A 27,784-nucleotide genomic window follows, 5' to 3' on the forward strand; every position below is an offset into this window, starting at 1 on the left:
ACTTCATACACACACACTTAATATTTGTGTCCTTGAATGTATGATATGCCTCAGACACACTCACGGACACAGGTGACTTTGGTGGGGTGTTCCTTTGGTAGCTCTGTGGAGATCAGATGATGGGAATGAATGGTGGTATGGCCTGAGTCAACTGTGTAACACCTGAAATAGGGCAGCGGTGACTGAGAAGACCGTGTGATCTCCAGGCGTGAGCAAAACAGAGGAGCAGATGCTATAGAATGCAGTTCTTTAAATGTGAAGAATAGGGTGTGGCGTTCAGCTTCTGACATAGGGAGTGGGAACATGGCTGCTCTGGAAAGGGCATAGTTGTTGCCCTTACTGGAGGGAGTTGAGAGGAGGAAGAAAACAAGCCAAGAGATCCACTGAGATGTTCATGAGGCACTCTGGTAGAGAAGGATCATTTGTGACAATAGGGAAACTAGTTAGCAAAATTAGTTTTAAAATTTATTTGTATTTTAAAGCATCTCCACTTGAAGCCACATTTTAGGATCTTTGAAACAAGGTTTGCCTTTCTGACAATGGGGGTTTGGAACTTAACCAGCCATGAAGGGCTCTGCACTCCTGGGTCAACTGCAGCGTATCTCCAGCCTGCTTAGCCCTTACATGGGTCTACATCTGTAGGAAATCCTTATAAAATGGGGCCTGCACTATCGCATGGTTGGTAAAGGCACTACCCACAGCACTGGCAATTCCACATGGATGCTGGTTTGAATCTTGGTTGATCCACTTTTGATCCAGTTCCCTGCTAATGTGCCTAGGAAAGTAGCAGAGGATAGCCCAAGTGCTTGGGGCACCACACTCACTTTAGAGACCTGGAAAAAGCTTCTGGCTTTGGAGCGGTTCCTGCCACTGTGGCCATTTGGGTAGTGAGCCAGCAGGTTGAAATCTCTCTCTCTTCATCTCTGTCTCTCTTACTTTCCCTCTCCCATCTCTCTGTAATTCCATCTTTCAAATAAATAAATCTTTAAATATCCTATCAACTGCTGGGAGGCTCCACTTCTATCATTTTTCATAGTATATTTCATTAGCTTCAACATCCAGTAATTGTCTCACAGCTGAAACCTCATGGCCAATTTGACAATTACCTATTTTCTGTGGGTTATTTTTAAACTATCTGAAATTTTAGTAAAAAGCAAGAATTCTCCTTAAAGAAATTAAATTATTTCCCTTAAGTCAGGTATTGAAGCAGACTTAAAAACACTGTCATATTATTTCTAAAATGCACTGTTAGCATTTAGTAAATTTATTCCAAGGACGAGAGTAGAGAAATACAGTAATTATATTTAAAAGATTTATATATGCTGTATATCTAGTACATATAATGTATATTATGAAATATCTGATGAGCCTACTATAAATATGCAGGAAATAGCAGAAAATAGTTATGAGAAATGAGGGTCCTATTAATATAGGAAAGAAAAAAAACACTTGTTTTCTAACTCTAATAAGAACTATTTATTATCAACTGATGAAGGTGTAGCAGTATACGCATATATGTATGGGTGTGGGTGTGTGTGTGTGCTTAGAAATATAAATATCTCTCTTTCTGTGAAAAGCAGTGACTAAAATAAAGTTTTAAATCACTATACATAATAGAAATAAAAGTCAGACTTTTACCCACAAGCTTTAAAGCTAGAGTGTATTATCTTTTTAGAATAACAAATATACAGCAACACCTATTAAAGTCGATTATGTCTTTTAATACTCTGTAGTTGTAAAGTTTGGTTGAGTTTACAAGGCTATGGCCAGCAGACACAGTCAGTAAGTACTATAATTCTCAGGTACCCTGTCTTCTTTTTAAAATCATCTGCTTTTCATCCTTGCAGGATAATAAAACTCAAAGCAGATATAAATTAATTCCATGAGACAAATAGTTTGCAAACACAGGCATCCTTCATTAACCAAAAGTAACCAATTCTAAAACTATGTTGGATAATGGATTATCAGATAGTGGGAAACCAGTTTCAAATTTTTTGAAGTGAGAATATAAAAATCTATATCTAATCTACACTGATTGTATCTAACAATCCATTGAAGTAAGCAATTTCTAGATTTTCAAAAAGGACTATGTTGTAATAGCTTTCAGACCCAGCAACAGTTTCAAAGTTCTCTTGACTTCCCTATGTCTTAAAGATCACACTCTGTGTGATAATGGGTAAATATGTGGCAAGATTATGTCCTCTACTTGGTTATGTCTTTCTCTGCACTTTGTCACTTTCCATTTTTTTTCCTCAGTAGGAAAAGCTATTTGGACTGAACTACATGATTTGTTGTTTGTCTTATTTTACAGAAGCTACTTTTACTTAACAAATGCAGGCAAGATGAGCAGAAAAAGGCATAGCACATTTGAACATCACAAATGTGAGACACAGTCATCAGGTGAGTACCAAGGCTTGTTGACACCTGTGTGAAGACACTCTCTTCCCCCCAAAGCTTCCCCAGTTTACTGGCTCCCACATGCTTATTCTTTTTGAGTCTTCCAGTCAAAGAGTCAATTCGAGGCAAACATCTGTACAAAGCAATCAAAACTACTGGGGAGTGAACATTCAGTTCAGTTGGAGAGGATTATGAGAAAATAAATTAGTTCATGGATGACCATTTGGGACAGCAGTTAAGATCCCGCAAGGATGCCTGTATTTCATATCAAAGTGCTTGGCTTTAAATCTAGATTCCTCTTCTGATCCTACTGATGCGTACCCTGGCTCGGCAGAAGATAGCCCAGATAGTTGGGTTCCTGCCACACACGGGAATTGCCAGCCACTGGTTTCATTTTGACCGTTCCTGGTTATTGTGAGCATTTGGGAGGTGAACCAATGGATAGAAGATGCCTTGGTCTCTGTGTCTTTCTCCCTCACCCTCTCCTTCCGTCCCTCCCTCTGTTTCTGCATCTTTCTCTTTGTCTCTCTGTCTTTTAAATGAATATAAATCAATACAAATATTACAAAGTTGTTTCACTTTTTTTTGTATTGATCATTTTATGAAACAAATGGCAAAGTGACCATGTACATGACAGTCTCCTGAGAGGCGCCCTTACGAGTCATAAAGGAGGCAGCACTTCATAGACTCCAGGGGCTTTCCTATGTTAGTCCAAAGAATAGGTAGCATGAATAGAATTGTATTTGATGGAAAATTTTAAAAAGAAAAAACCAGAAATCTAATGTTTGTTCTGATAGAATGAGGTTTTGACTCAAATCACAACACTCAGGAATTCAGGAAATGAAAAAATTTTTCTAGTTAATAATTTTCTAATCAGTAGACTCCTTTGTATAAAACTAATATGTAACAATACTTTATTATTAAATCACCATGGTGTTAATTAACTAGTTCATTTAAAAGCTATAATGGAACTATTTTCAAAGCAGTAATAAGTATACCAAGTATAATGTAGTAATATAAAGGAAGCATATATTATCTTAAAAGAAATTAAAGCTACTTTAACAGAATACTCATGGATAAAGTAACATCAACCTTGGTCTTACCCTTTAATTTCAAGGCTTCTAATACCTTTGAATCAGCTGTCACATCACTCACTAGCTTGATTTCAATGTCTTGAGAGGTCAATTGCAGCAACTTCTCAAAAAGACGTTGACCCTGGGAAAAATATTCAGAAACAAACAAAAACAGGAAGGCTGACTTAAACATGGATGCCATTTCAAAGAGAAGTAAGTCACTAAAAATTAAAACATCCATTCAAGTTTTAAAAGGTAAGCACTTTAACAACTGATAATCACCCCAGATTTATAAAATTCTTTCCAAAGTGTTTATATTGAGTAGTTGCACTAACACAGTTTGTTCTGTCCTGTTCAGTATTGTGCAACTTAGCAATCACCACAATACTTATTTTAATGCTACAATGCTGATCTACCATTTTACTGTCATGGTAAATGGTACTGTCATTTTTGTAGGTAACATCTGTAGTTATCTACAAAAGAGGCAGTGGAGAATATTAAACAGTTGCATTTGGGCCAGAGAGACCTGGATTGCAGCTGGTTTTCTAATTTACAAACTGTTTCTTAATCTTACTAATCTCCCCTTTCTTCCTTTGTAAAACACATAATATTAACATTTACTTCAAGAAGCTTTTGTGAGATTAAAGGAGTTAATAGTAACCATGCCTAAGATATTAGCTACTATGGGGAATTATGGTTATTGATCAGCAATTACCTGAAGTTATCTTGTTTGCAATTTATCTTACTGAATTTAACATTGTGCCTAAATATAGCTGAAATAAAAATTAGAATACAAAATAGAGATTTTCTTTTTTTTTTAAGATTTATTTATTTTTATTACAAAGTCAGATATACAGAGAGGAGGAGAGATAGAGAGGAAGATCTTCCATCCGATGATTCATTCCCCAAGTGACCACAATAGCTGGTGCTGCACCGATCTGGAGTCAGAAGCCAGGAACTTCTTCTAGGTCTCCCACACGGGTGCAGGATCCCAAAGCATTGGGCCATCCTTGACTGCTCTCCCAGGCCATAAGCAGGGAGCTGGATGGGAAGTGGAGCTGCCAGAATTAGAACTGGTGCCCACATGGGAAACTGGTGCGTTCAAGTTGAGGACTTTAGCCACTAGGCCACTGCACCGGGCCCAAAAGAGAGGTTTTCATTACAAATTTTTAACAAATACATAATTGTTATGGTTTCCATCTTCACAAGTCTCTAGCTAACTATAGGTTTCCAGTCATTACATTATCTCACCGTAGCAGACTGCAGAGTTAGTCGATTTATTTTCCTTTGTGTGTTTGGACAGACTTCCCTGATCACAAAGGCAATGAGTCTTCTTTCAATGACCTTGCAGTCCTTTGCTACTGGTCCATAAACACAAATGCCTGTATGGACCAGACGGGCTTTGATCTCAATGGCACCTAAATGGTCAAGTCTTATTTTACTTTGAGAAGAACAAACACTTGATAATGCCTATATAGAAAGAGGAAGTCAGAATGGAGGAAATGCAAAGCAGTGATCCCTCAAATTCAGTTTCAGAACAGACAAGTTGAAAATTAGACTCTGAGGCCTAGGAGGCACAGAGGGTTGGTGTGGCTGTACCATGGAGACAGCCAACAGCAGAGAGGCGATCCAGCACAACCCAGGTGTGCTGCAGTGTAGAGCTGTCTGGAACAAGCAGAGGTCCACAGCCCTTGGGTGCTGAGGGTAGAGAAGCACTTGCTCCAGGTCACATGGAAAGATTTCCTTTTAATTGAACTAAGTGTAGAAATAAAGATTGCCCAAATTAGAACTCTTCCAATACAACCAAATTATTGTGCAAACCAGAATCTGGAGACACCTCACCCCAATTAGGTATTTTTGTGTAGTATGTTGAAGGAGTGCATCAGAGTTGTAAACTTCCCTAAAAAGAACGCAGGAGGGAAGGAGGTAGGGGAGAAATAGATGCCATTTTGCAGTGTCTTTATCAGCCGTAAATTTGCTATGGAGACATGAGGGCTTGAGGAGAAACATGAGGAGAAGGAAAACCCACATGGTGGGGCTTTGTGGCACATCACAGATGGAATCATTCATGGTTGGTTTTGGTACTTCTCCAAGGAATTGACTGCGTCTGCCTGGCACTGTGGAAGGTTAGGGGATGTCAGAATTGCCCAAATTGTTACAGCCTACACTTAGGTTCATCGCATATTCACCTAAATTTGCCTTTTCCCCTTTCACTGAGAAATACACTGCATGTTTTTCTGATACCCATGAACCATGGCACAGAATTTTAAAAACAAATTATTTCATTTACTTTTGCTCTGTGTTTACAGGCTATATCCGGCATACATGGAACACAAGGCATCATGAACTACATTTCTCACTCTGTGCAGATTATTGATTTGCAGTGTATATTTCACACAATTTAAAATAAAGAAGACTAAAACTCTCAAACATGAATGAAAACAAACTCAGAGACCCACAGAAACTGCTGAGTTACCCTAAAAATTTTTTGTTACTAGTATGTGCTAATTACTTTCACAAAGGAATCTTGAAAATTTTAATTCCAGTGCTCACTGTAATGAAGTTGAGCTAGAGGTTGAGTTTCTAGTAAATCTGCTGTCTTTACCGTGTTATCTCCCTGTCTAATGATTTTTTGTGTGTGAAGACATTTGAAATTTAATTAACATTCAAAGGCATTAAACACCTATTCTATGCAGAGATCAGCAGTAAGGTTTACTGCTTCCTGTATTAAATTTGCTCATCATTTTTTGAAATAGAGAAATAGCAAAAGCCCCTTGGCTTTTAAACATCAGCAATTTAAAATCCAGCTCTTCCTAGTGAAAAATATTAACCAATATTGCAAACTTAAATAAATCATCTCAAAGACAGTGGCTCAGCAATGGTGACCTACTTTAAGCTAATTCTTTCTTTTTGTATGAAGTCTGTGAAAACCTTACAATGAACTGAAGAATTCAATGGAGGAAGCTGTGCTCCACTTGTAGAGTTTCAGTTTGGGGAACCTTAAAGTGTTAAAGAGGATGCTTAACAGAGGAGACACTTTCGATCCCTGATAGGCAAAGCAAGCCATTTCTTCTACTGTTGGAGGTGTACTTGTAGGGCTCAGAAACTTAATTGATAAGAGACAACTGAATAGCAGAAATCCTACATTTTAATTACCTACATACACATATGTATATGACAGCCCCAGGAAGAAATGAATGCGAGGAAGGCATCAGATGACTGAGTTAATATTGCTGTAGCATCTTAGGTTAGACAATGGAAAAGGGGTTTGAAAGGACCAGTGGGATATGAGGTAGAGAAATATATGGTAAATGGGTTTGTATGTTCTGAAGACAAAAGCAACTTGGTAGTAAAGAGCTGTCACCAGAAGTAGCTCTCCTCTTAGTAGAGAGAGACATTTTGCAAAGAGAAATCCCCCAGCCTTCAACCCCCTTTTTAAAAGGTAAGCTATAGAGGCAGAGAGAGAGGTAGAGGCAAAGAAAGAGGTCTTCCATCTGTTGGTTCATGGTCCAAATTTTATCCCCAAAGCCAGGACCCAGACTTCAGGGCCTCCTACTGGATGAGGAGCCCAAGTACTTAATTCATATTCTTCTGCTTTCTCAGGCACAGAGCTGGATAGGAAACGAAACTCAAATCCTGAACCAGTGCTGACATGGCATGACAGTGCTGTGGGTGAGCTATGCCACAACAAATTTCCTTAAAAATGCAAGCTAAACAAAAAAATAATAAACAAACAAAAGGGGGAAATTGAAACTCTGTTTTTAGGTAGTGAGGGAAAGTAAAAAGATTTTTCTGAATCTGTTGGCTCTCAATTGTCTTTTCCTCAAAATAATGTGTAAGACAAAGGGTCATATTTTAGAGTGTCATGTTACGCATAACTTGATGTCAAGAGAGTGGGGCTTGGATTTTGCTGATCCAAAAGAACCCCTGGAAAGATTAAAATGCCCAAATTTAATGTGAATGGCAAAAGTAAAAGTATTAAAGAGGAATTAGAAGAAAATCACATTTGAAAGCATTGATTCAGCCCACGATGGCAGCAGGCTGAAGCTCGGGTGCCCCTGAACTATCCATGCAGTGGTAGGGCTGGGGTGGGCAAGCCTTGGACTGCCCCTGCAGGTGCGGTGGTAGGAGGCGCTGGGTTGGGCTGCCAGGATGCCAATGTAACCGGAAGAAGCCCTTAGGCTGCGTGGTAACACATTCTGGGGACCTAGGGTGTGGGCTTTCAAAGCATCTACTGATACTTGTGAAAGCCAGGGTGGGTATAGAACAGGCTTGGCTAGGTCTTGGCTCCCACTGGTAAGAGCTGTGTGCGTGTAGACCAGGTATGGCTGGACTGTAACACCCAACAGTAAGAACCAAAAAGGATGTGGGCCGGTTGGGCAAGGACACTGATCCTGCCTGGACAAGAAGTGGACTAAGCCAACCTTGGCCAAGGACCCACTGGTGTGTACGAGATCTGAAACTGAGAGGAGACCTGATAGGGAAGCTTGTGGAACTCCTTTGTTAGAATGCAGTCCCTGCAGGTGAGTACAAGAATCAAGGCAAGGAGCAGCCCAGACCAGGCCAGGTTATAATTCCCGCTGGTGTACATGTGGGTAAGGTTTGTAGCCAAGGAAGGCTGGGCCAGTTCATTACATCCACTAGCAAATCTGAGCACCAGGACAGACAGCAGATGGGCCAAGTTTGGCCTCAACTCCAGCGAGTCCACAGAAGGGCCAGGATTGGGAGCTGGCTAGATCAGGCAACAGGTGGTGGGTTAAGTGCTGGGGCCACTGTCACCCATGTGGGAGATCTGAAGGAAGCTCCTGTTTCCTGGCTTTGGCCTAACCCAGCCCTGGCTGTTGCAGCCACCTAAGGAGTGAATCAGTAGATAGAGATCTTTCTCTGTTTCTCCCCCTCTCTCTGTAACGCTTCAAAATAAACAAACAAATCTTTAAGGAAAAACATTCATCAGTGCATTTCCTGGTTACCTGCTATGTCTCAAGGAACTTGGGACGTACTAGAGACAGTAGACATAGCACCAGATGATAAATAAACAAGTGCAGACAAACATGGCAAATTTCAGGTTAAAGGGAGTATAGCTCTAGGGAAAAACACAGAAAGAAACTAATTGCTCAGCTGAAGGAACTCAGGGAAACTTCTCTGAAAGAAGGAGGGGAAGATAGAGTTCTAAGTGGTCACTGGTGGCAAAGCCCAGAAAGAGGGCAAGAGTGGAGATGGAAAGAGAACATGGGGCACATTATGTGGGGCCTTATAAGACAGGATAGTTTGTGCCTCAACTAGAAGGCAATGAGGACCCTCTCAAGCATTTTAGTAAGGCTCAGACAGTCAAAATTTTGTTCCAAATAGGAGTTGGGGTGTAGACTGGAAGATGATTGACACATGGCAAGAAGGTTGGTGCATGGCTTGGCAGAGAATAAGTGGCTGGAGATGCAGAAGCATCACTTGCAATGGAAACAACTGGAAGGGATGCAGGTGTGTATGAGCTAGCCCAGTGCAGCACTGGAAGGGATTTAAGCTGGGATTTCAAGAAGATAGTGGGGATGGCAGCCAGCTCCCGGCCACCTCCCAATCACCTAAGGATGCACTAGTGGAAATTTCCTTTCTGAAACCAGAGGACAGTAACTATTTCATCTCTCCATGAGTGTCTGGGGCCATGGATCCACGAGAGCTTCAGGAGCTCAGACAGGGCTTGGGCCTAGCTCCTCTGCTGAGAACTCATCTACTTGATGCTTTCAGATGTATCTGCCATAGAAGAGTACAGGCTGCTGGTCCATTCATTACTAACAGGCTCTATCTCATTATGGGATTTAATTATTCTGAAGAGTTCATCATCAAGGCTTTGGCTAATGATGGTTATCTCATTTATGCACCCCATAGGCATGAACATTGCCAACCCTGTCAGCAGCAGATGAAGAGCAATGAACAAACTCATGCCAATAATGTCTGTGGAACAGCAAAGGATTCAGAACAGCAGTAATGTCTTTGTGACAGGACCCTTGCAGCTGGAACCCTGGAGCAGTCAGAATGGAGCTTTGTGAAGGCTCAGCCACCCACTCAGTCAACAAAGGGTAGGCAGACAACATTATTAGGGCCTTGTCATTCAGCAGTGTTGAAGAGGGTGGCAACGCAGTCCTGTATCACTCCTTTGCTCCTGAGCAAAGGGATGTGACTGTGCGAGGAAAGGGCCCCACGGCTGACCAGCACTGCGCCTGCCTCTCTACAATCGGACATTCCCAGCAAGCAGAGGGCTGCTTCCAGACCTCCCTCTGGAGAGAGGGCATCTTCAAAGCTTCACAGGCACCTTGCAAACCTCGGGAGCTGAAGGCGGCACATCAGGCTTGGCTGTCTTCTAAATCTACTTCTGAGAATTGATCCTGAGCAAAGGAGAAAAACACGTGTACTTGGAGCTGACATTGGGGTGCAAGGGGCTAGCCTGATGCTTCTGATGCTGGCATCTCATGTTCAGGGCACTGGTATGAGTCCTTGCTCCCCAAGAACTTCTTGCTCATGTGCCTGGAAAGGCAGAAAAGATGGCCTAGGCACCTGGGCACCTGTCATCCATGTGGGAAGCAGGGATAATTACCAGGTTTTTGCTTCTGCTTGGACTAGCTCTGTCTGTTGCTGCCATCTTGGAAGTAAGCCAGCAGATGGAAGATTCTCTCTCTCTCTCTCTCTGCACCCCCGTCTTTTAAATAAACAAACCTTTAAAAATATGTTTTTCACAAAGATATTTGCTGAAGCAGCATTTACTGAGGATAAGGAACAAAAAGGAAAAAGTAACAATTCTCAAATAAAAGACCAAAATGGTTATACAGATTGCATGGTACTTAAATTAAATGCTTGGAATTGCAAGTGTTTCAGATTTTAGAATTCCAAAATTTTGGAATACTTGCACACAGAATGATATCTTAGTGATTTGACCCAGTCTTAACATGAAATTCATTTGTATTTACACATGACCAATAAAATACAGAGTCCAAAAGTGATTTTATACAGTATGTTAATAGTGTACATTGCCTAATCCTCCACCTTCAAGTGCCAGGATCCTATTTAGGTGCCAGTTCATGTCTCAGATGCTCCACTTCCCATCCAGATCCTTGTTTGTGGCCTGAAAACTTAGAGGAGGATGGTCCAAGGCCTTGGAACCCTGCATCCATGTGGGAGACCTGGAAGAAACTTCTGGCTTCTGGCTCCTGGCTTCACATTGGCTTAGCTCTAGCCATTACGGCCATTTTGGAGAGTGAACCAGTGGATGGAACATCTTTCTCTCTGTAAACATGTTTTTATCTGCCTTTCCAATTGAAATAAATTAATCTTTTTAAAGAATAAGTGTACCTACATATCACATGGAATCTGTTAATAACTAATTATAAGTTAAAGAGTAAAGACAAAGAACTGAAACTTAAATGAAAATGTTACTTGAGTAAAATATCTTTGTGTTAAGAATGGACAAAATAGCATTGGGTGTTGATCTTTGAGAAATACTGTTAATACTGGATTCAAAGCACAGAAACCTTTCATTTTCATAGATTTTCCATTAAATAAAAGATTAAACATTAGGGAAATATAGAAAACTGAATGCTATCTTTATGACTGGTGTGGATAGATATTCATTAAAAAACATTACTCAATCTAAAAAGAAATGATAATAGATAACCCCTTAGGGCTACCACTATTTTAATGAGGAAAAAATCCTACCTTTTCTACTTAAAGTATCAAGAAGACAAATAAAATGGGAGCAGAAAATACAGAGTTTAGAGACCAAAAGAATTCAAGTGTCCAAATAAAGCTCACATAAAAGAACCTTAAAGAAAATCATTATTTAATTTAAATAATTAGAAAGAGTATCTTGGGTTCATGATTTATTCATATCTATGTGATTAGATCTAAAAAGAATCAGACAGGCTAAACTCTTGCTAATGAGAGTGTTTATATCACAATAATGATTTCCCTGGGAAATATACTGGAAAGCAAGCAAGAACATCACGAGAATTCCTCATCAGATGGGAAATGGAAGATGGAGAAGCAGCAGCAGGCCTTCCTGGGACAGAACAGGACTGAAGGAGATGTGAAGTCCACAGGGGTCTGGGAGTTCCGTGCAGCCAGGAGCACTCGTCACCAGCAGCTCTTTCCTTGCTATTTTGCCATTTCTTTTTACTCTCAAGAACAGTTTTTCTCATCTTTCACTATACTTTGAGCTCTAAGGACTTAGCAACCATTGCTTATTTGATTTTGCATGCCCCAGCAAACAGCACAACAAATGTTTGTGCAACAAAGTCACATTCCGAGTCACTTTGTTGCCACATTTCAAACCTGAGAATGCCAATTTGTAAATTAGTACTTGTTGAGTATGGACTTTGACAAGCAGGTATAAGATGCTATTTTGAAGCAAAGGATACTCTTTCTATCCATAAAAATATGCTAGTTTTATGCTGACATGGCATTAGGATGTGGACCGAAGTTGTATTTACTCTGCAGATGAAATGGCTAAAGTTTCATCTTCTTTTTGAATTCAACAAGCAATCACTGCACTCCCTTCTCATCCTGGCCACTTGCTAGAAAACAAATGCACAGGAACAAGTGTAACACTGCCCCCCTCCAATCCAGAAATGGGTGGAATATTCACATGTGAGCTGCTATTCATCTACACTATCACTGACAGAACAACTGCAATAAACACAGGAATAAACTGAAAGCGAAAAAATCAGGTCAACAAAAGGTGGGGAAGGGACCAACCCAACCCTGTCTGGAAACCTATGAAAAGTGAACCCTGGTGGCTGGCACCATGGTGATACAGGCTAATCCTGGGCCTGTGGTCATCAGTATCCTATCTGTGCATAAGTTGACATTCCAGTTGCTCCATGTCCAACTCTCTGCTTGTGGGCTTGGAGAGCATCGGAGGATGCCTCCGGTCCTTGGGCCCCACATCCATGGCAGAGACTGGGAAAAGGCTCTTGGCTCCTGGCTTCAGACCTGCTCTGCTCTGGCCATTGAGACTGTTTGCAGAGTGAGCCAGTGGATGAAGACCTCTCTCTGTCTCTCCTTCTCTCTGTAAATCTGCCTTTCCAAAGAAAATAAATTTTAAAAAATGCTTGTGAAATTGGATTGTTTGAGCAGTGATTCTCTATCCTAGATGCCAGTGGAATTCCCTTGTTATTTTTAAAGGTGTCAAAGCCTTTTATAAACATTCTAAGCTAGCAGATCTGGGAAGCGTTCATGTGTAGTAAAAATTTTCTATGTGATCCAGTGACAGCTATGGTAAAATATGAACAGACTGACAGAGGAGGACAAGAATCAACCTTAAAAAAAAACCTCTGTCTATTTTCCCCTTGTTTCACCTAAGTCCTAAGAAAAAAAATTCAATTTGTATTCTGGACAGAACTACCTTGATCGTGTTTCACAAATGTTGAACACAAAGTTACTGCTCGAAGATTATGCAATCCTGTCTATGTACAGACTTTACGTCCACTAATCTTGAAAGCAAATATCTTATGTTCCGACAACAAAAATAAAAATGAAAACTGCAACTATCTTTAGAACTCATAATTTTATGGCTTACAAACATTGTCTCATTACATTCGTGACATAGTCAAGTGAGACAGGCATTGTTTTACCCATTAAATGAGTGAGGACATGAAGAAGCAAAGGAATTACGATATTTGTTCAATGTGATGATGTCTACTGAGGCATTAGTCCCAACAAATGTATTTAACATAACCAATTCCCAGGGTCTTTCCACTCCAGTGCATTTCTCCTGAATAAGACTACTAATTTGCCCTTTCTATACATAAAACCAGGCTCTGGGACTTAATCGTGAACAAAATAACCAATTCTGAACTGAGCCAAGTGACAACAGAGCACTGAACATATCCTAAGTGCGCCTTTGTTAATTTACACATGCTTTATTTCCCCCTATATCTGCATTTTAGAAAAGACAAAACAAAGTATAGGAATTGTGCCATTCTATCCCTGAGGGGCTTGGAGGAGTGTGTGCCAAGACCTGATAACCCGGCCCTGAACCTTTGGGAAGGCCTGGAGACAAACGCCAGAAGGCAGGGGTACACAATGCCCCTTCGCAATGTTGCCTAGGTAATGGGCTCTGCCACAGTGCTCTCTGACCCACTCCTTTCCTAGCCTTGCTTTTATTCCTAGAAAACAACTGTAGGTTATGACACAAAAGGAATGCAAACTCATGAGAACGAAGGAGCACTTATGGCATACTGCCTTGCATATTGATAACCACTGTATTGTGTAAACGGTCTCACTAACTAGAAGACCAAGTATTACTGTAGGCAAAATAGTCCCAGAATTGTCTGTTCTTGAAGGTTGTTCAGAGTCCCAGGTAGAATTGACATAAGGAAAGTTGCCTGGGACTCCAGAAGCTTGGTCCCCTGTGTCTTTCTAATATATCATTGCTCCTGGGTCCCAAATCCATCATCCCAAAGAGATCCATATGCCATAATATGCCTTCAGCAACTACAGCAAAACAAAGGACAGCATGCATGTTTTTCATGCTCCATCAGAATATCCTCCTGCCCCTATTGTCCTACTCCAACCTATCAACTACAACAGGCTCAAAAATTTTCATTTAAAAGATTTAGTCTAAGCCTACAATGTTCATGCCTCTTCTACAAGCAAAATGAAAAGAAACTGCATGCTTTTCTCTCTCTTGGTTAAAACAATTGCAAAAATACCTTATAGTGAAATCTTTTATGATCTGACCATGAGTTGATTGGATATTTTATCATACTTTCATAGAACTCCTTTGGGTTCCAGTGACATCCTATGTTGCAAAATAGATGCTGACCGTGTACATGAGTGAGTGAAGAATCTCCTTCAGAAGTTGGGAGGGAGGACAGACCTACCTAGGATGGCAAGGAGGGGCAATAAAGGGGGAGTAGGCATATAGAGTCACTGAAGTGTGAGAATCAAGGAGATAATGGAGTTGGGGCGTGCAGGTGCTTGTAGAACTGAGCTATAGAGTACTCGACCAAACCACAGCCTTTCTCTGGACAGGTAAGAGGCATGAGGGGGTCGACATTCATGTGATTATACTAGAAAATGTTAATAACATCATTTATGGAAAAAATGATAACAGCTATGAAACAAAAATGAAAATTTTTACAAATTGTGTGAAACAAAAGTCTGTGCGCTGTTTACACACAGGTACTAAAATCATCAAATACTAGCCTTCACCCTACATATGTTAACGAACTGAATATGTACAACAGGCTATGAAGTAGTTTCCTGATTTTGCTGATGAGGAAATTGAGGCTGGAAGGTTCAGTAGCTTGCATATCAAAAGAGGTAAAAAAGAAGTCCAAGCTATTCTCCTGGCTCACTGCTCCAGTTTTTGAAGCCCTGCTGACCACTCACTGTGTAAGAGACAGAATCCAATTTTTCCAAAATGACCTTTTGTGTTGCTGACTTTCATTCATGCAACTTAACAAGCTTGTACAAATACTGCTCCATTTAAAAAAATAATATTTTCCAAGTCAATCAGCTGAGATGTATCTTCCACTCACAATCAGAACCCACTGGTAGACCATAAATTAATTGATTTCACATAAACACATCTCTTTAAGATTCAGTTGTTACGGCTCATTAATTACTTTATTTGGTTCCTTACAGCGAACTCCTAAGGAATGGGACTTCTTTTACCCCAAGAATTAGGCAGTCCTATTAATAAGCCTTTGTGAAGTCACATTTCCCAACTTTTTTCTGAATAGCTCTGATTTCATAAATTCCTGTCATTTTATCCCATAAATTAGCAATCAAGATATCCTACAAATTTCAGAATTTTAGGCTCTGAACTCACCTAGACAGAAAGAAATAAAAATTCTGATTTTAGAACAATGTTACTATGGAACTTAGCCCTTCGCTTGCTGTGATTCAGCGTTGGCACACTGTCCAGTTTCCTTAACACGAAAGGAAACAATCACCCAGTGAGAAGTAGAAAAACAAAAGGAGCTTTTCACAATGAGAATAAAAATAGCAATCTCTTGGAAGCACAAATAACAACAAAAAAATACATTTGCTATCGATGTGTCTGTTACCATGTAAAATTGCAAAAAAAATAAAAGCAGGCATTCAGCATCCTTGTTTTAAACATCTGTCATTTTTATAAAACTGTTGTGCACCCAGACCAGACATTAATACTGTGGGTCCTATAACTTCAGCCTTCCCTTCACTGACTACATATTTCTTGATATGTTTTCTTCACTGCTGTGTTAAACACATGGGCTGTTTTTTGATTATATTTCCTGCTATCTATGTGCCTTTTAGAGTTTTATCTAAGACTTTTCAGGCACTATTGGTTTAGAATTAAATGTCACGTTTACTCCTCTCTCCCAAATAGAAAAGTACTGTCCTTAAAAACATGAGAATAAACTGTGAATCTCAGCCAAGTTTTGTTGTCATACATATTTGTCAACGACAGTATTTGGTACAAAATGACTTCAGGAAAACACAATTTAGGTTTATTTGAACAATTATGGCATAGACTATTCTGGCATTTTGTGAGTTTATGTTTGCATTAAGCCATACAGCGACTATTTCCATTCTTGGTAAGATCCTGATAAAAGACAGAAAAGAACAAGGAGAGGAGGGGAGAGGAAGAAGGAAACCCCAATACCTATTAAACTGTGTCGTAAAATTAAAATAAAAAAAAATAAAAGAGGGGTGGGGATTTTGGGCACATGGGCTAAGCTTCTGTTTGCATGACTGGCTTCCCATATGGAAGTTCTAGTTTGAGTTCAGACTACTCAACTTCTAATCCAGCTTCCTGTTCTCATGCAGTAGATGATGACTGCAGTACTTAGGGCTCGCACACAATTGGGAGACCCAGACGGCACTTCTGGCTCTTGGCAGCAGCCTAGCCAGCCCTGGCTATTTGGAGAATGAATCAGCAGACGAAAGACTTTTTGGCCCACCTGTTTCTCTCATCCCCCTCTCTCCTTTTCTTTTTTCCTTCCTCTTTCTTTCTTTCTTTCTTTCTTTCTTTCTTTCTTCCTTTCTTCCTTTCTTCCTTTCTTCCTTTCTTTCTTTCTTCCTTTCTTTTCTTCCTTTCTTCCTTTCTTCCTTTCTTTCCTCCTTTCCTTTCCTTTCCTTTCCTTTCTTTTCCTTTCTTTTCTTTCCTCCCTCCCTCCCTGTCACTGTACCTTTCAAAATACTCTTCCAAACATGAAACAAAAACATGCACACAGCAACAAAAGACTGGCTGTGCAAAGTCTGAAATGCAAGGTAGAATCTTGAATTTTCTTTTCCATTCCATCAGACAAATTTTTAAATCAAATTGAGTTTTCAGTCAGTACCTTTTTTCTTCAAGTAGGTAAAACTTGGGGGAGCTGAAGAGAGCTAGATGTAGGGAGTCCTTGAACTGCTTATAAAGAGAAAGGCTGGCAGCCAGGACATTTTTTTGTTTTGTTTTCCATTCATTCCTGATCATTGTTAATAATCTGTCTCTTGCCCCACATCCCACATCCACAGTGAGGTTGAGAAAAAAAGAGAAAACAACTTAAAAAAATAAACTTTACAGAGCTGGTACAGTGGTGTAGCTTGCTAATTCTCTATCAATAGTGCCAGTATTCTCTGTGGGCACCAGGTGTGTGTCCTGGCTTCTCCATAACTGATCCAGCTCTCTGCTTATAGCCAGAAAATGCAACAGAGGATGGCCCAAGTCCTTGAGACTCTGCATCCAGATGGGAAACCCAGAGGAAGCTCCTGTCTCCTAGCTTTGGATCAGTTCAGCTCCAACCATTTTGGTTATTTGGGAAGTGAACCAGTGGTTGGAAGATTCTTTCACCTCTGTATCTGTAAATCTGCCAAATAAAAAAAAATCTTTTAAAAATAAAACAGTGAGAATAATCTGTAAGTGCCCAAGAGACATGATATTTAGATAAGTCCTCCTAGGCCTTTGCACGCTAAGCTCTACTGTGTACAGTGCTCTGTGTGCTGAAGGAGGAGGATGGGGAAGGGTGAAACACACCAAATCAGATACTCAAACACAATCAACCTGCTTCATCCTCAGAGACCACTGTCCAGGCCTGGTCCTTGGCTGGAAGGACCAATTGTATCTTATTGTGCAGGATCAGTCACTTGACCACCAACAGAACAGTGAATGAGGTGACCAGCCAGCATCTGGGTGAGATTGGAAATGACCATCACTAACCAAAGCCCCACCATCCCAAACACTGTTCTCAGCTTAGCCTTTTTCTGTTGTTCCCTATTCCCCATCATGTTCATGCACAGACAGGTATAGAAAGAAATGTTCACAGAAATCAGTCTCACAGTGCCCCTGAACCACTTAATTGCCAAAGCAGACAAAGCCTCTGAATCTTTTATTGTTACAAGTGTAGATCTTTGCCTTATGAAGAAGCAAGGTGGGATCAGGCTAAAAACCGCAGAAAAAGTATGGCTTTGAAACTATAATTGTGTTTCATACTGTTAGAGGAACAACAGGTAGAGACTGGGAATTGAGAGGCGGGAATTTGTTAGGACCCTACTGGAAGACATTAGTTCAAACTGCAATCTTTCTAAGTATTCAACTATAGCCTAGCTATTGGCAATAGGTTGAAAAATTCCATTTGTTAGCAACAAGCCAGCTGTCACAGTGATATGAGTTAACTGATCTTCTAAGCAATAGCAACTTTCTATATCAGCAACATCCACCTTAATTTATTCTTAGTCACACATTGGATAGAGCTTCTCTTTAAACAAACTCTAGCTAGACTTCTAAGCACTCTTCTCATCCAGGCCTCAGCCTTGGCCTATGAAAACTCTGCACATCGTGTAGATGAATTCATCTACCAGTTCCTACCAACACTCCATTAAAGCCACCTAGCAAAAAAAAAAATCTGGATTTAAAAAAGAAATCAGCATTTCTGAGATACAGCATAACACAGGAGAGATAATCAGGGTAGCAAGTCCAAGCATACATGCAAATCTTACCATTGTGTGTTTGACACACATGGCTCTTAAATTGTACACATGAAGTGGAAGGATGCTACTAATGACCTGAGCCAACACAGCTGGGATTCCAGTGGCCTGGGCTAAGTACCTGCATGGGACTTTAAGTCACAGTTCTGGACCATTCATTGGGTATGTACTGGTCTTATCTAGGTCAAAGGAAACTCAAACCATTTCTTGCTCCTATGATCAAAACTGCTAGTGCAGATTGACTCTTAATTCAGTTGCTCTCAATTCCCATCACTTGAATACACATGTGCTGCCCCTAAAATCCTCTGCCCTCTCTTGAACATACTCCGACCCTTCGATGTGCTTCGCTAACAGAATGTGATGAAGTTAGTGTTCTGAAAGTTCAGGCATTGAGGTATGTGGTTATCACTTCATCCTCTCAGGATTCTGATATTCTAAACAAATCTGGGGATAGACTGTTGAGTGATGAGAGTCTGCTTAGGGACATTAAGACTTTTCCAACTCTTACAATCCAGATCAGAGTGCCTGGGTCGAATTCCAGGTGCCCCCTTTGACTCCAGCTGCCTGCTGGTGCAGACATGGGAAGGCAGCAGGGAGTGACTCAACCACTTGCATGCCTGCCACCCATATGGGAGAACTGGGTTTTTGGCTTTGGTCTCAGTCCCAGTCCAAGGTCATTCTGGGCATTTGGGAAGTGTATCAGCAAGAGCCTTCTCTGTCTCTATCTCTTTGCAAAGAAGGGGAGAGAAGGGTAGAAGAAATGTCTTCTGGAGTCTTGGAAGAAGGTCTCTGAATCATGGTTGTTTCTCAACACTATTCCTGCCCCAAAGCCGAAGATCAAACAAACAAACAAAAAATCCAATTCAGCGAATGTCTGTATCTTTTTAGAGAGATTTTTCAAGCAGATCATCAAAGTATTAAGAAGATAATATGGCATTAAAAACAAAGACATGAACTAAAGAAATATGTATCCTACAAGCAGAATTCAGAGAAAAATAGAGAGCCTAATATCCTCTCAATTAGACAAAAGAGCTCCTATTGCATATAATTTCTAAAATATTTTCTATATTAATGTTTCTGGCTGTAGAGTGATTATTTTTTCCTAGCTCAGCTTTTTTTTTATCCTAAAAAACCTTTATCTGCGAGAGAGGGAGACAAAAAAAAAGGGGAAGACAATGTAAGAGAAAACCTTCCCACCTGCTGATTCACTCCCCAGATGCCCACAGTATCTAGTGCTGAGCAGGGATCCTAGAATTTCATCTAGATTCTCTATATGAATGGCAGGGACTCAGTTATTGAAGCTATCATTGCTACCTGCGCCAGCAGGAAGGTGGAGCTGAGTATCCAACCCAGGCTGAAATTGGTAATGAAACCAAACCTTGAACCCAGGCACTCTGATGTGGAATGTGGATGTCCCACGCTTGCAATGGGCTGCTAGGTCAAATGCCTGTTCTAAGAAGTTCTTTGGGTTTTTTTTAAAGATTTATTTTATTTTTATTGGAAAGTCAGATATACAGACAGGAAGAGAGACAGGAAGATCTTCCATCTGCTGATTCACTCCCCAAGTGGCCGCAATGGCCAGAGCTGCGCCAATCCAAAGCCAGGAACCAGGAGCCTCTTCCAGGTCTCCCAAGGCTTCAGGCCATCCTCAACTGCTTTTCCAGGCCACAAGAACCAGGTGACACATGCTCGACTTCAGTAAGAATCTCTTTGGAGCACTGACCAACATATATCTCATTTCCTAATCTTTGAACAGAAGTATTTATAACTACCTTATCCTTGTCTCACTGTCACACATTTTAATGGGTTGGGAATCAGGAAACCAGTCTTTGTAGCTCATGTTTCTGAATCAAGAGAAGCCCACATGATAAGTCTCATCAAAGTCAGACCTGATACAGAGAAATTCTAGTCTTTGAGTCCTGATATAATTCAACTGGTTTCTAGATAAGCCAAGTGAATTTTACATGGAGAAGACATGAAAGTCTGTATCTAAGAGGTTTACTATGATATATCATGTCAGAGGTGATTATTATTTTTTAAATCACAAAATTTGGGGCTATTATGCAACAATTCACCAAAACACCTTCTTAAACATAAGAGGAAAACTATAAAGCACAATTGATTAATATATTAAATTCTTCTTTAGTCCGTTAGCCTTTATTGTTTTTGTCTTTTTTACTTAACTTCTGATAAATGCGGATTTTAAAACAGTACAATTTAATAAAATATTTCTAAGTACTGATGAGGTAATAATTAATGCTAACAGTTTTTGTACACACACACACAAATACAAACTGAGTTTACCTTGAACCCATATAAGACTATACAGCATAGGCTAATGGTTACATACTTGGTTATAATAACTCAATGCAAACTGTTACGATTGTACCAATGTAAAGAAAAATAAACTTAAAATTACATGACATTTTATGTATCACAGACCTCTCAATTAAAAAATTATTTATATTATTTAGTCAGTTTTCTACAGGCTATTCTCTGCTAAGCAATTTCTTTTTCCTGTTTACCCAAATGTGGCAGGATCAAAAATAACTATTCTTGGAAGCCTACCTACACTACCTAAAAGGACTTAACTCAGCAGTGTAAATGTGACTTATTACACAAATTAGCCAAATGAATAACTTGGCAAGCAGCTACAAAATGAGAACTCTAAACCTGCAAGCCACAAACAAACAAAAAGCAGGATACTGTGCCATGCCATTGACAGAAATCATGATGCGAACAGCACCCTGAACTTGTGTAACACAGCAACATTATAGAGAGAAATTATGGCGGGTAAAGATAAAATATGACCTCCCCCTTCTCACCCTTAGATACTTAGCAACAGCTCAAATACACAAATGCAACAACCCTGCATTACTGGTAGATTTAAAAGGATGAGCTTGACCTTCAGGAGTGCCACACGAGAACAGTGAAGAGTGTAACTTGTACATAAGTAACATCATCACACATATAGAGGATGCAGCTTACCTGACATGCTGATGGGTGGGTGTGGTTGAGATCCCACTGGGAAGATACTATGTCAACAGATTTTTTGGCCATGTTGAGTAAATTCATCCAGCCTTGGAATAGTGATAAGTGAAATGGTGCATTTTCTGAATAGTTAAGGCCTTCAGGAATATTTTCCACCAGGGCAATTCTTAGAAAAGATTTTTGAAAAACAAACAAACAAAATCTAGTCAAATTTGAAGTCATAGATTGTTCTTAATGCATGCATACAGAGATAAAATAAAATATTGTTTACTATTTATGAATATATACTTCCCTCCTAATTCATATTTTTCCATCAGAGCCCTCTTACTTGAATCTTGCACTAATATACTGTAGTCCAGGAGTTAATATTCTGCTTTTCCATAGGGAGTACTTTTATTTCAGAAGGTCAGGGTACATATCTAGAAAGTTCAATTCCAAACAAGCCTGGAAAAGTACTCAGAGCTTCCTAAGCAAACATCTCCTGCTAGTGAGAAGCAGTACTTCTTGAACTGCTCTTGCATAACTGCAACAGTGTAATTCTCACCAAAGATATTACCACAGTTATGTTTTCCTTAGTTACAGTTTCTCCCACAATGTTAGGTAAATACTGATGTTAAATCAAGGTGAAGATTATTGTTTAACACTTTATTGGGTGCTTCCCAGCCAAAAAAGGTAAAGTGATACTGAGAAGAAACATAGGAAATCTGCCTTTTGCAGAATTTTATCACAGTCACAGCTATGTATAACATATTATATTCAAGCTTATTTAATCAGTTTATGAACTATAATTAGCACTGTCTTAATCGATTTTTCTTCTTATCATTTGCATGTATTAACTACTACTTGTCTACTGAGACTGGTTTTCCTTCATACAGCTTCTCAGGCTGCATTTATTTCATGTCTGATTTAGGGGATATACAATTTCTTAACAAAGAAAGGAATAATTTTTCTAGATGAATAAATGCATGTTATTCTGCAATTCTTGGTAGAAAATCTCTAAACTTTTGTGTAGATACTAAGTTCCTTCAGCCTAGGTTGCTTTATTCACAGTTGGATGCTCAGGACAAATATATAGTTCAAGATCAGTGAATATGTACAGAACAAATTTCTGCACTTCTCAACAAATTATTCTGAAAGCCTATTAAATGTGGACTTATTTCCTTTAGCCAACCTAGAAATAAAGACAATACTGCTAGGGAAATGCTTTTGTGTACCTGATGGTCCATAAGTGGCCTAGAGACACATACACACTTTCGGGATTCGGTTTCCCTTTCACTTATCTACAAGATTTTTGTAACATCTGCTGATGCCTTCTAAAAATAGGACAAGCAGAGCTCTATATGACTTGGAGAGTGGACAGGATGGTTGGAGGGGATGGGGCACTCACTTAAGCCTGGCAGGTGCTCACCTCTGCTTTGTATTACAGGCACCTTTACTCAAACTGCTTAGCTGGACAGCAACAGGCAGTGGCTCTCAGAATGCCTCAACTTTCTGGATGGAATGGCCTCATGGAACTCAGAGTGGATCTCCTGCTTTCTATGACTATGGAAGCTTCGTTAGCCGTAACAGTGGGGATTCTGTGACTGTGATACAACATTTGGAGTGTAGCTAGGACTCTGGGCAATCACTGTGTGCAGTTTCAGAAGCTCAGAGCTCCCTAAGGACATGCATTGGGTCACTGCAAAGTGCTCTCTGCTCATATGCAGAACTGCATAGATTATTGTCTGGTTCTTGTGGATGCGTGGGTGGAGTGTGTTACTTATCAATAATATCCTTGACTATAAATGGCCTAAACTCTCCAATAAAAGTCATAGATTGGCAGGATCTGCTCATGACTCTCCTTAAACTTGGTCACCTTGACAGGGAGGCGATGAGCAGTGATCACACTAAGGGATGAGGTCATTCCCTCCCACCTGCTGACATCAGAAGAGATCTATCACCCCCAGTGTAGTTGTTACCTTGGTGTTTGCAACACACCTCAGCACTAAACATAGCTTCCTGGCCAAACCTAGCACATACCTTTGAATCCCCACTGAAGGAAAAGACCTTCCATATTTCAAAGATAAAAGCCAACAGAAGAAAAAACCAACAAGTGGTTCCACAAATGACTAAAAATAAATGTATAACCTTGAGAAACATGAACAAGGGAGACAATATGATTCTCACCAAGAACATGGCATTTCAATATTAGAATCTATAGATTGATGAAAAGCCTGAGAAGGAATTAAAAATATGAGATGATCAAAAGATTACTTAAAAACAATGAGAAGAAAATGCATGAATTAACAAAATTCACTTGGGCCCGGCACAGTGGCCTAGCGGCTAAAGTCTTCCCCTTGAACGTGCCGGGATCCCATTTGGGTGCCAGTTCTAGTCCTGGCAGCCCTACTTTCCATCCAACACCCTGCTTGTGGCCTGGGAGAGCAGTAGAGGACAGACCAAAGCCTTGGAACCCTGTACCTGAGTGGGAGACCTGGAGGAAGTTCCTGGCTCTGGGCCTGGATCGGCGCAGCACCGGCCGTTGTGGTCTCTTGGGGAGTGAATCATCGGACAGAAGATCTTCCTCTCTGCCTCTCCTCCTCTCTGTATATCTGACTTTGTAATAAAAATAAATAAATCTTAAAAAAATTCACACATGACATGCATAAAGAGAACTAACTGAAATATTAGAAATGAAGAATATAAAATGACAAGTAAAAAGTACAGTGGAAAGCCCTACTACACTTGACAAAGCAAAATATAGACTATCCATTCTAGAAGACAAATCTTCAAATATAACTTAGTCAAAAAAGAGTAAAAGGAAGAAGAAAAAGAAGAAATAATTGGAAAAACCAAAAGCAGTATCTAAGATGCACTGAATATTATCAACAATCTATCATGCATATCTTAGGAATGCCTGGAGGTGTGGAAAGAGAGAATGGATTAGATGATATATGAAGTGAAATAATAACTGAAAAAACTGATAATATGGAGAAAGAAAGGGGATATTATTCAGGTACAAGAAGCACTCAGAACTCCTAATAGACGTGACTAGAAAAGATCCTCACCACAAAAGAATCAAACTTTCCACAGTAAAATCTAAAGAACACATTCTAAAATGCACAAGAGAGAAATGCGAGTAGTACCTTCAAAGAGTCTCCAACTGGCACTCATGGTTGATCTCTCATCAGCACCCTTACAGGCTAGAAGAAAATCAGCAGACACAGTTCAAATCCTACCAGATTAAAAAAAGGAGCAGAAAGAAAAGGCAACCCAGCCAAGCTCTTATTTATACATGAAGGTGAAATAAAGACGTCCCAAAGTAAGCAGAAATTGAAAAAAGCTGTCACTACTCATCAAGTCCTTTACATGATGTTCAATGTGTTGCACACAGAAACAGAGAATGACAGTCATCAATGTGAGAGAATGTGAAGGCAGAGAACCTCTTAGCAAAATTTCAAAGGAAATCCAACGCAAATAACAGGAATATATATGGAAAACAACAGGGCGAAGCCATTACTTATCAATAATAACCTTGAATGTTAGGTATTCAATTTTAAAATTCGAAAATGAGATATAAAGTGACAGAATGGATTAAAATAATAGGATCCATCTATTTGATGCTTGCAAAAGACACACCTCACCAACAGACACATACACTGAAAGTGTAAGAACAGAAAAAGATTCTGTACTAAAAGAAAGCAAAAATGAGTAGGGGTAGCCATCTTGGTATAAGAGAAAAGGTACATTAACATGAAAACTGCCAAAACAGAAATAGAAGGTTGCTGTGTAGTGATAAGGGATCATTGTAACTGGAAGATGTGCTCTGGGCAATCTGTGTATTCCCAATACCAGGGTGACTGGGTATTCAAAACAGATGCTAATGGATCTAAAGGGAGACATGGATTCTAATTAAATACTAATGGGAGACTTCAAATCCTACATTTATCAATTGACAGTTCCACCAGACCAAAATAATCAACAAAGAAATAACTGAGCTAATCTATAATACAGACCAAACAGACTTAATTTGGTAGACACAGGACCCTTCATCATATAGCAACAGAACACACACTTTCTTTCAGCAGGCCATTGCACTTCCTCTAGATCATATAGAGGCCATAAAGCAAATCACAACAATTTAAAAATGTTGAAGTTACAGCAATTAGTGCCTACATCAAACAACTGGGAAGTGACCTAAGAATGCATTGTAACGCTGTAGAAAAAACATACAAACCCAAAATTAGAAAACAAATTAGAGAGTAAACAAAAGAGACCATAAAAAAAATATACAAAAGAACAGTGAAATTAACTTTTTTGTTATTACCACTGGGCCAACTAAGCAAAAACAGAGGGTAAAGAGCAAAATGAATAAAATCAAAGATGTTACTAAGGACATCACAGAAATACAAAGAATCATCTGGAATAACTACAAAAAGCTATAGTCCAGCAAATTAGAAAGTCAAAAAGAAACAGATTTTTAGAAACATGAGATTTACCAAAATTGAGTCATGATGACACAGAAAACCTAAGTAGGCCAATCACCAGGATGGCAATTCAATCAGTAATAAAAATCGTCCCAACAAAGAAAAACCCATAACCAGGTAATTCACTGATGAATTCTACTGGACTTATTAAGGGGAACTAACTCCAATTCTTCTCAAAATATCCAAAATAACTGAGAGAGGATTCTCATAAACTTCTTCTACGAGATCAGCCTTTATTACAAAGCCAGAAAAAGTGAAAGAGAACTGTAGAGTAAAATCCCTGATGAAAATAGATACAAACATCCTCATGAATACAAACTAATTGAACCCAAAGTACAACAGAAACAATCACCCAGGTCAAGAGGGATTTATCATTGGTAGCAGGGCAGTTCAAAGTACGTAATCATATTAACATGCTGAAGCACAAACATGATTGTGTTAATAGATGCAGAGAAAACTGATAAGATAGAACACCCTTTCAAGATGAAAAAATACTTAAAAAAAACCTGGGTATAGAAGAAACATTCCTTAACACAATAAAGGCGGTATATAACAAATTCGCAGGAAGCATCATATTGAATTGAGAAAAGATGGAAGCATTTCCATTGAGATCTAGAACCAAAGATGCCTACTTTCACCACTGTTAGTAAAAATAATCATAGACATTTTAGTTAGAGTCATTAGGCAAGAAAAAAAAAATCAAAAGGATACCAATTGGAAAGGAAGAAGTCAAAATTACTCCTGTTTGCTCATGGCACAATCATATATATATGACCAAATATGTATATACATTGGAACCAAAAGACTCCACTAACACAAAATCAGATGTTTGGTGAAGTTGCAGTTTAAAACAACAACATGAAAAAAATCAATAACTTTTGTATATAAAAACATAGCTGAGAAATAAGATCAGTATCATTTTAAAAAGCTACAAGCATTTAAATACCTCAGATTACACCTAACCAAGAATGTGAAAAATCTCTATATAATGCAAACTATAAACATTAAAGAAGTGAAAAACCAAAAAAAAATTTTTGTTATGTCAACAGATTGGAAGAATTAATAACATCAAAATGTCCATATTACCGAAATCAGCTGACAAATTCAATGGGATTCCAATGAAAATTTCAACAATATTCTCAGATCTAGAAAAAGATGCAAAAATTCATATGGAAATATAAGAACTCTTGAATAGCCAAAATTATCTAAAAAAAGAACAAAGCAAGGGACACCATAATTTGATATTTCAGGACTTACAATTGGTTAATAATAATCAAAACTGCCTGGTACTGGTACAAAAATACATGTAGACCAACGGAACAGAATGGAAACCAAGTACATCAACCTGTGCAACTACAACTAACTAAGTTTTGACAAATAAGCTAAAATAAGCCCCTGGAAAGAGACAGTTCACTGACAGAATAGCAGAAAATATCCACAAACTATACAATGGACAGAAGATTAAAACCCACAACTATAAAGAGCTCTAGAAACTCAAGAACAGGAAAACAAACAATCTAGCTAAAGAAATGGGCAAAGGACAACAATAGGCATTTTTCAAAGGATGAAATTCAAATGAGCAACAGACACATGAAAAAACATTCAGGATCAGTAAGATCAGGGAAACCCAAGTAAAAACAACAATGAGTTTTCACCTCTGCCAGTTAGAAACACTATCTTACAGAAAGGATAAAACAATATATACTGGCAAGGATATGGGGGAAAAGATACCCTAATCTACTACTGATTGGGAATGCTAACTAGTACTACCATTACAGAGGGATGTATGAAGATTTCTCAGTAATCCGAAAATAGGTTCACCGTAGGATCCAGACATCCCATTCCCAGCAATTTACCCAAATAAATCAGCATGAGTTATCTGCATTTCCATGTATATAGCAGTTTAATTTTCATAAG

The 27,784-nt window shown here is 39.3% G+C and overlaps 1 protein-coding gene across 2 annotated transcripts in view; it reads right to left on the reverse strand.

The window, feature by feature from the left end:
* PLD5 (phospholipase D family member 5) overlaps window positions 1–27,784 on the reverse strand; it is a 329,341-nt gene that overhangs the window by 119,380 nt on the left and 182,177 nt on the right. The window contains exons 3-4 of one of the 2 annotated variants that reach the window (XM_004578502.3): window positions 21,399–21,567; window positions 3,501–3,612 (exon numbers count right to left, since the gene is read on the reverse strand). In XM_004578502.3, coding sequence (XP_004578559.1) covers window positions 3,501–3,612; window positions 21,399–21,567 — 281 coding nt within the window. Of the gene's footprint in view, window positions 1–3,500; window positions 3,613–21,398; window positions 21,568–27,784 lie in introns of those variants that run through there. The other variant, XM_058669398.1, reaches the window with a different exon arrangement.

Source organism: Ochotona princeps, chromosome 10 (assembly GCF_030435755.1).
Source record: "Ochotona princeps isolate mOchPri1 chromosome 10, mOchPri1.hap1, whole genome shotgun sequence".
In the NCBI taxonomy this organism is placed as follows: domain Eukaryota; kingdom Metazoa; phylum Chordata; class Mammalia; order Lagomorpha; family Ochotonidae; genus Ochotona; species Ochotona princeps.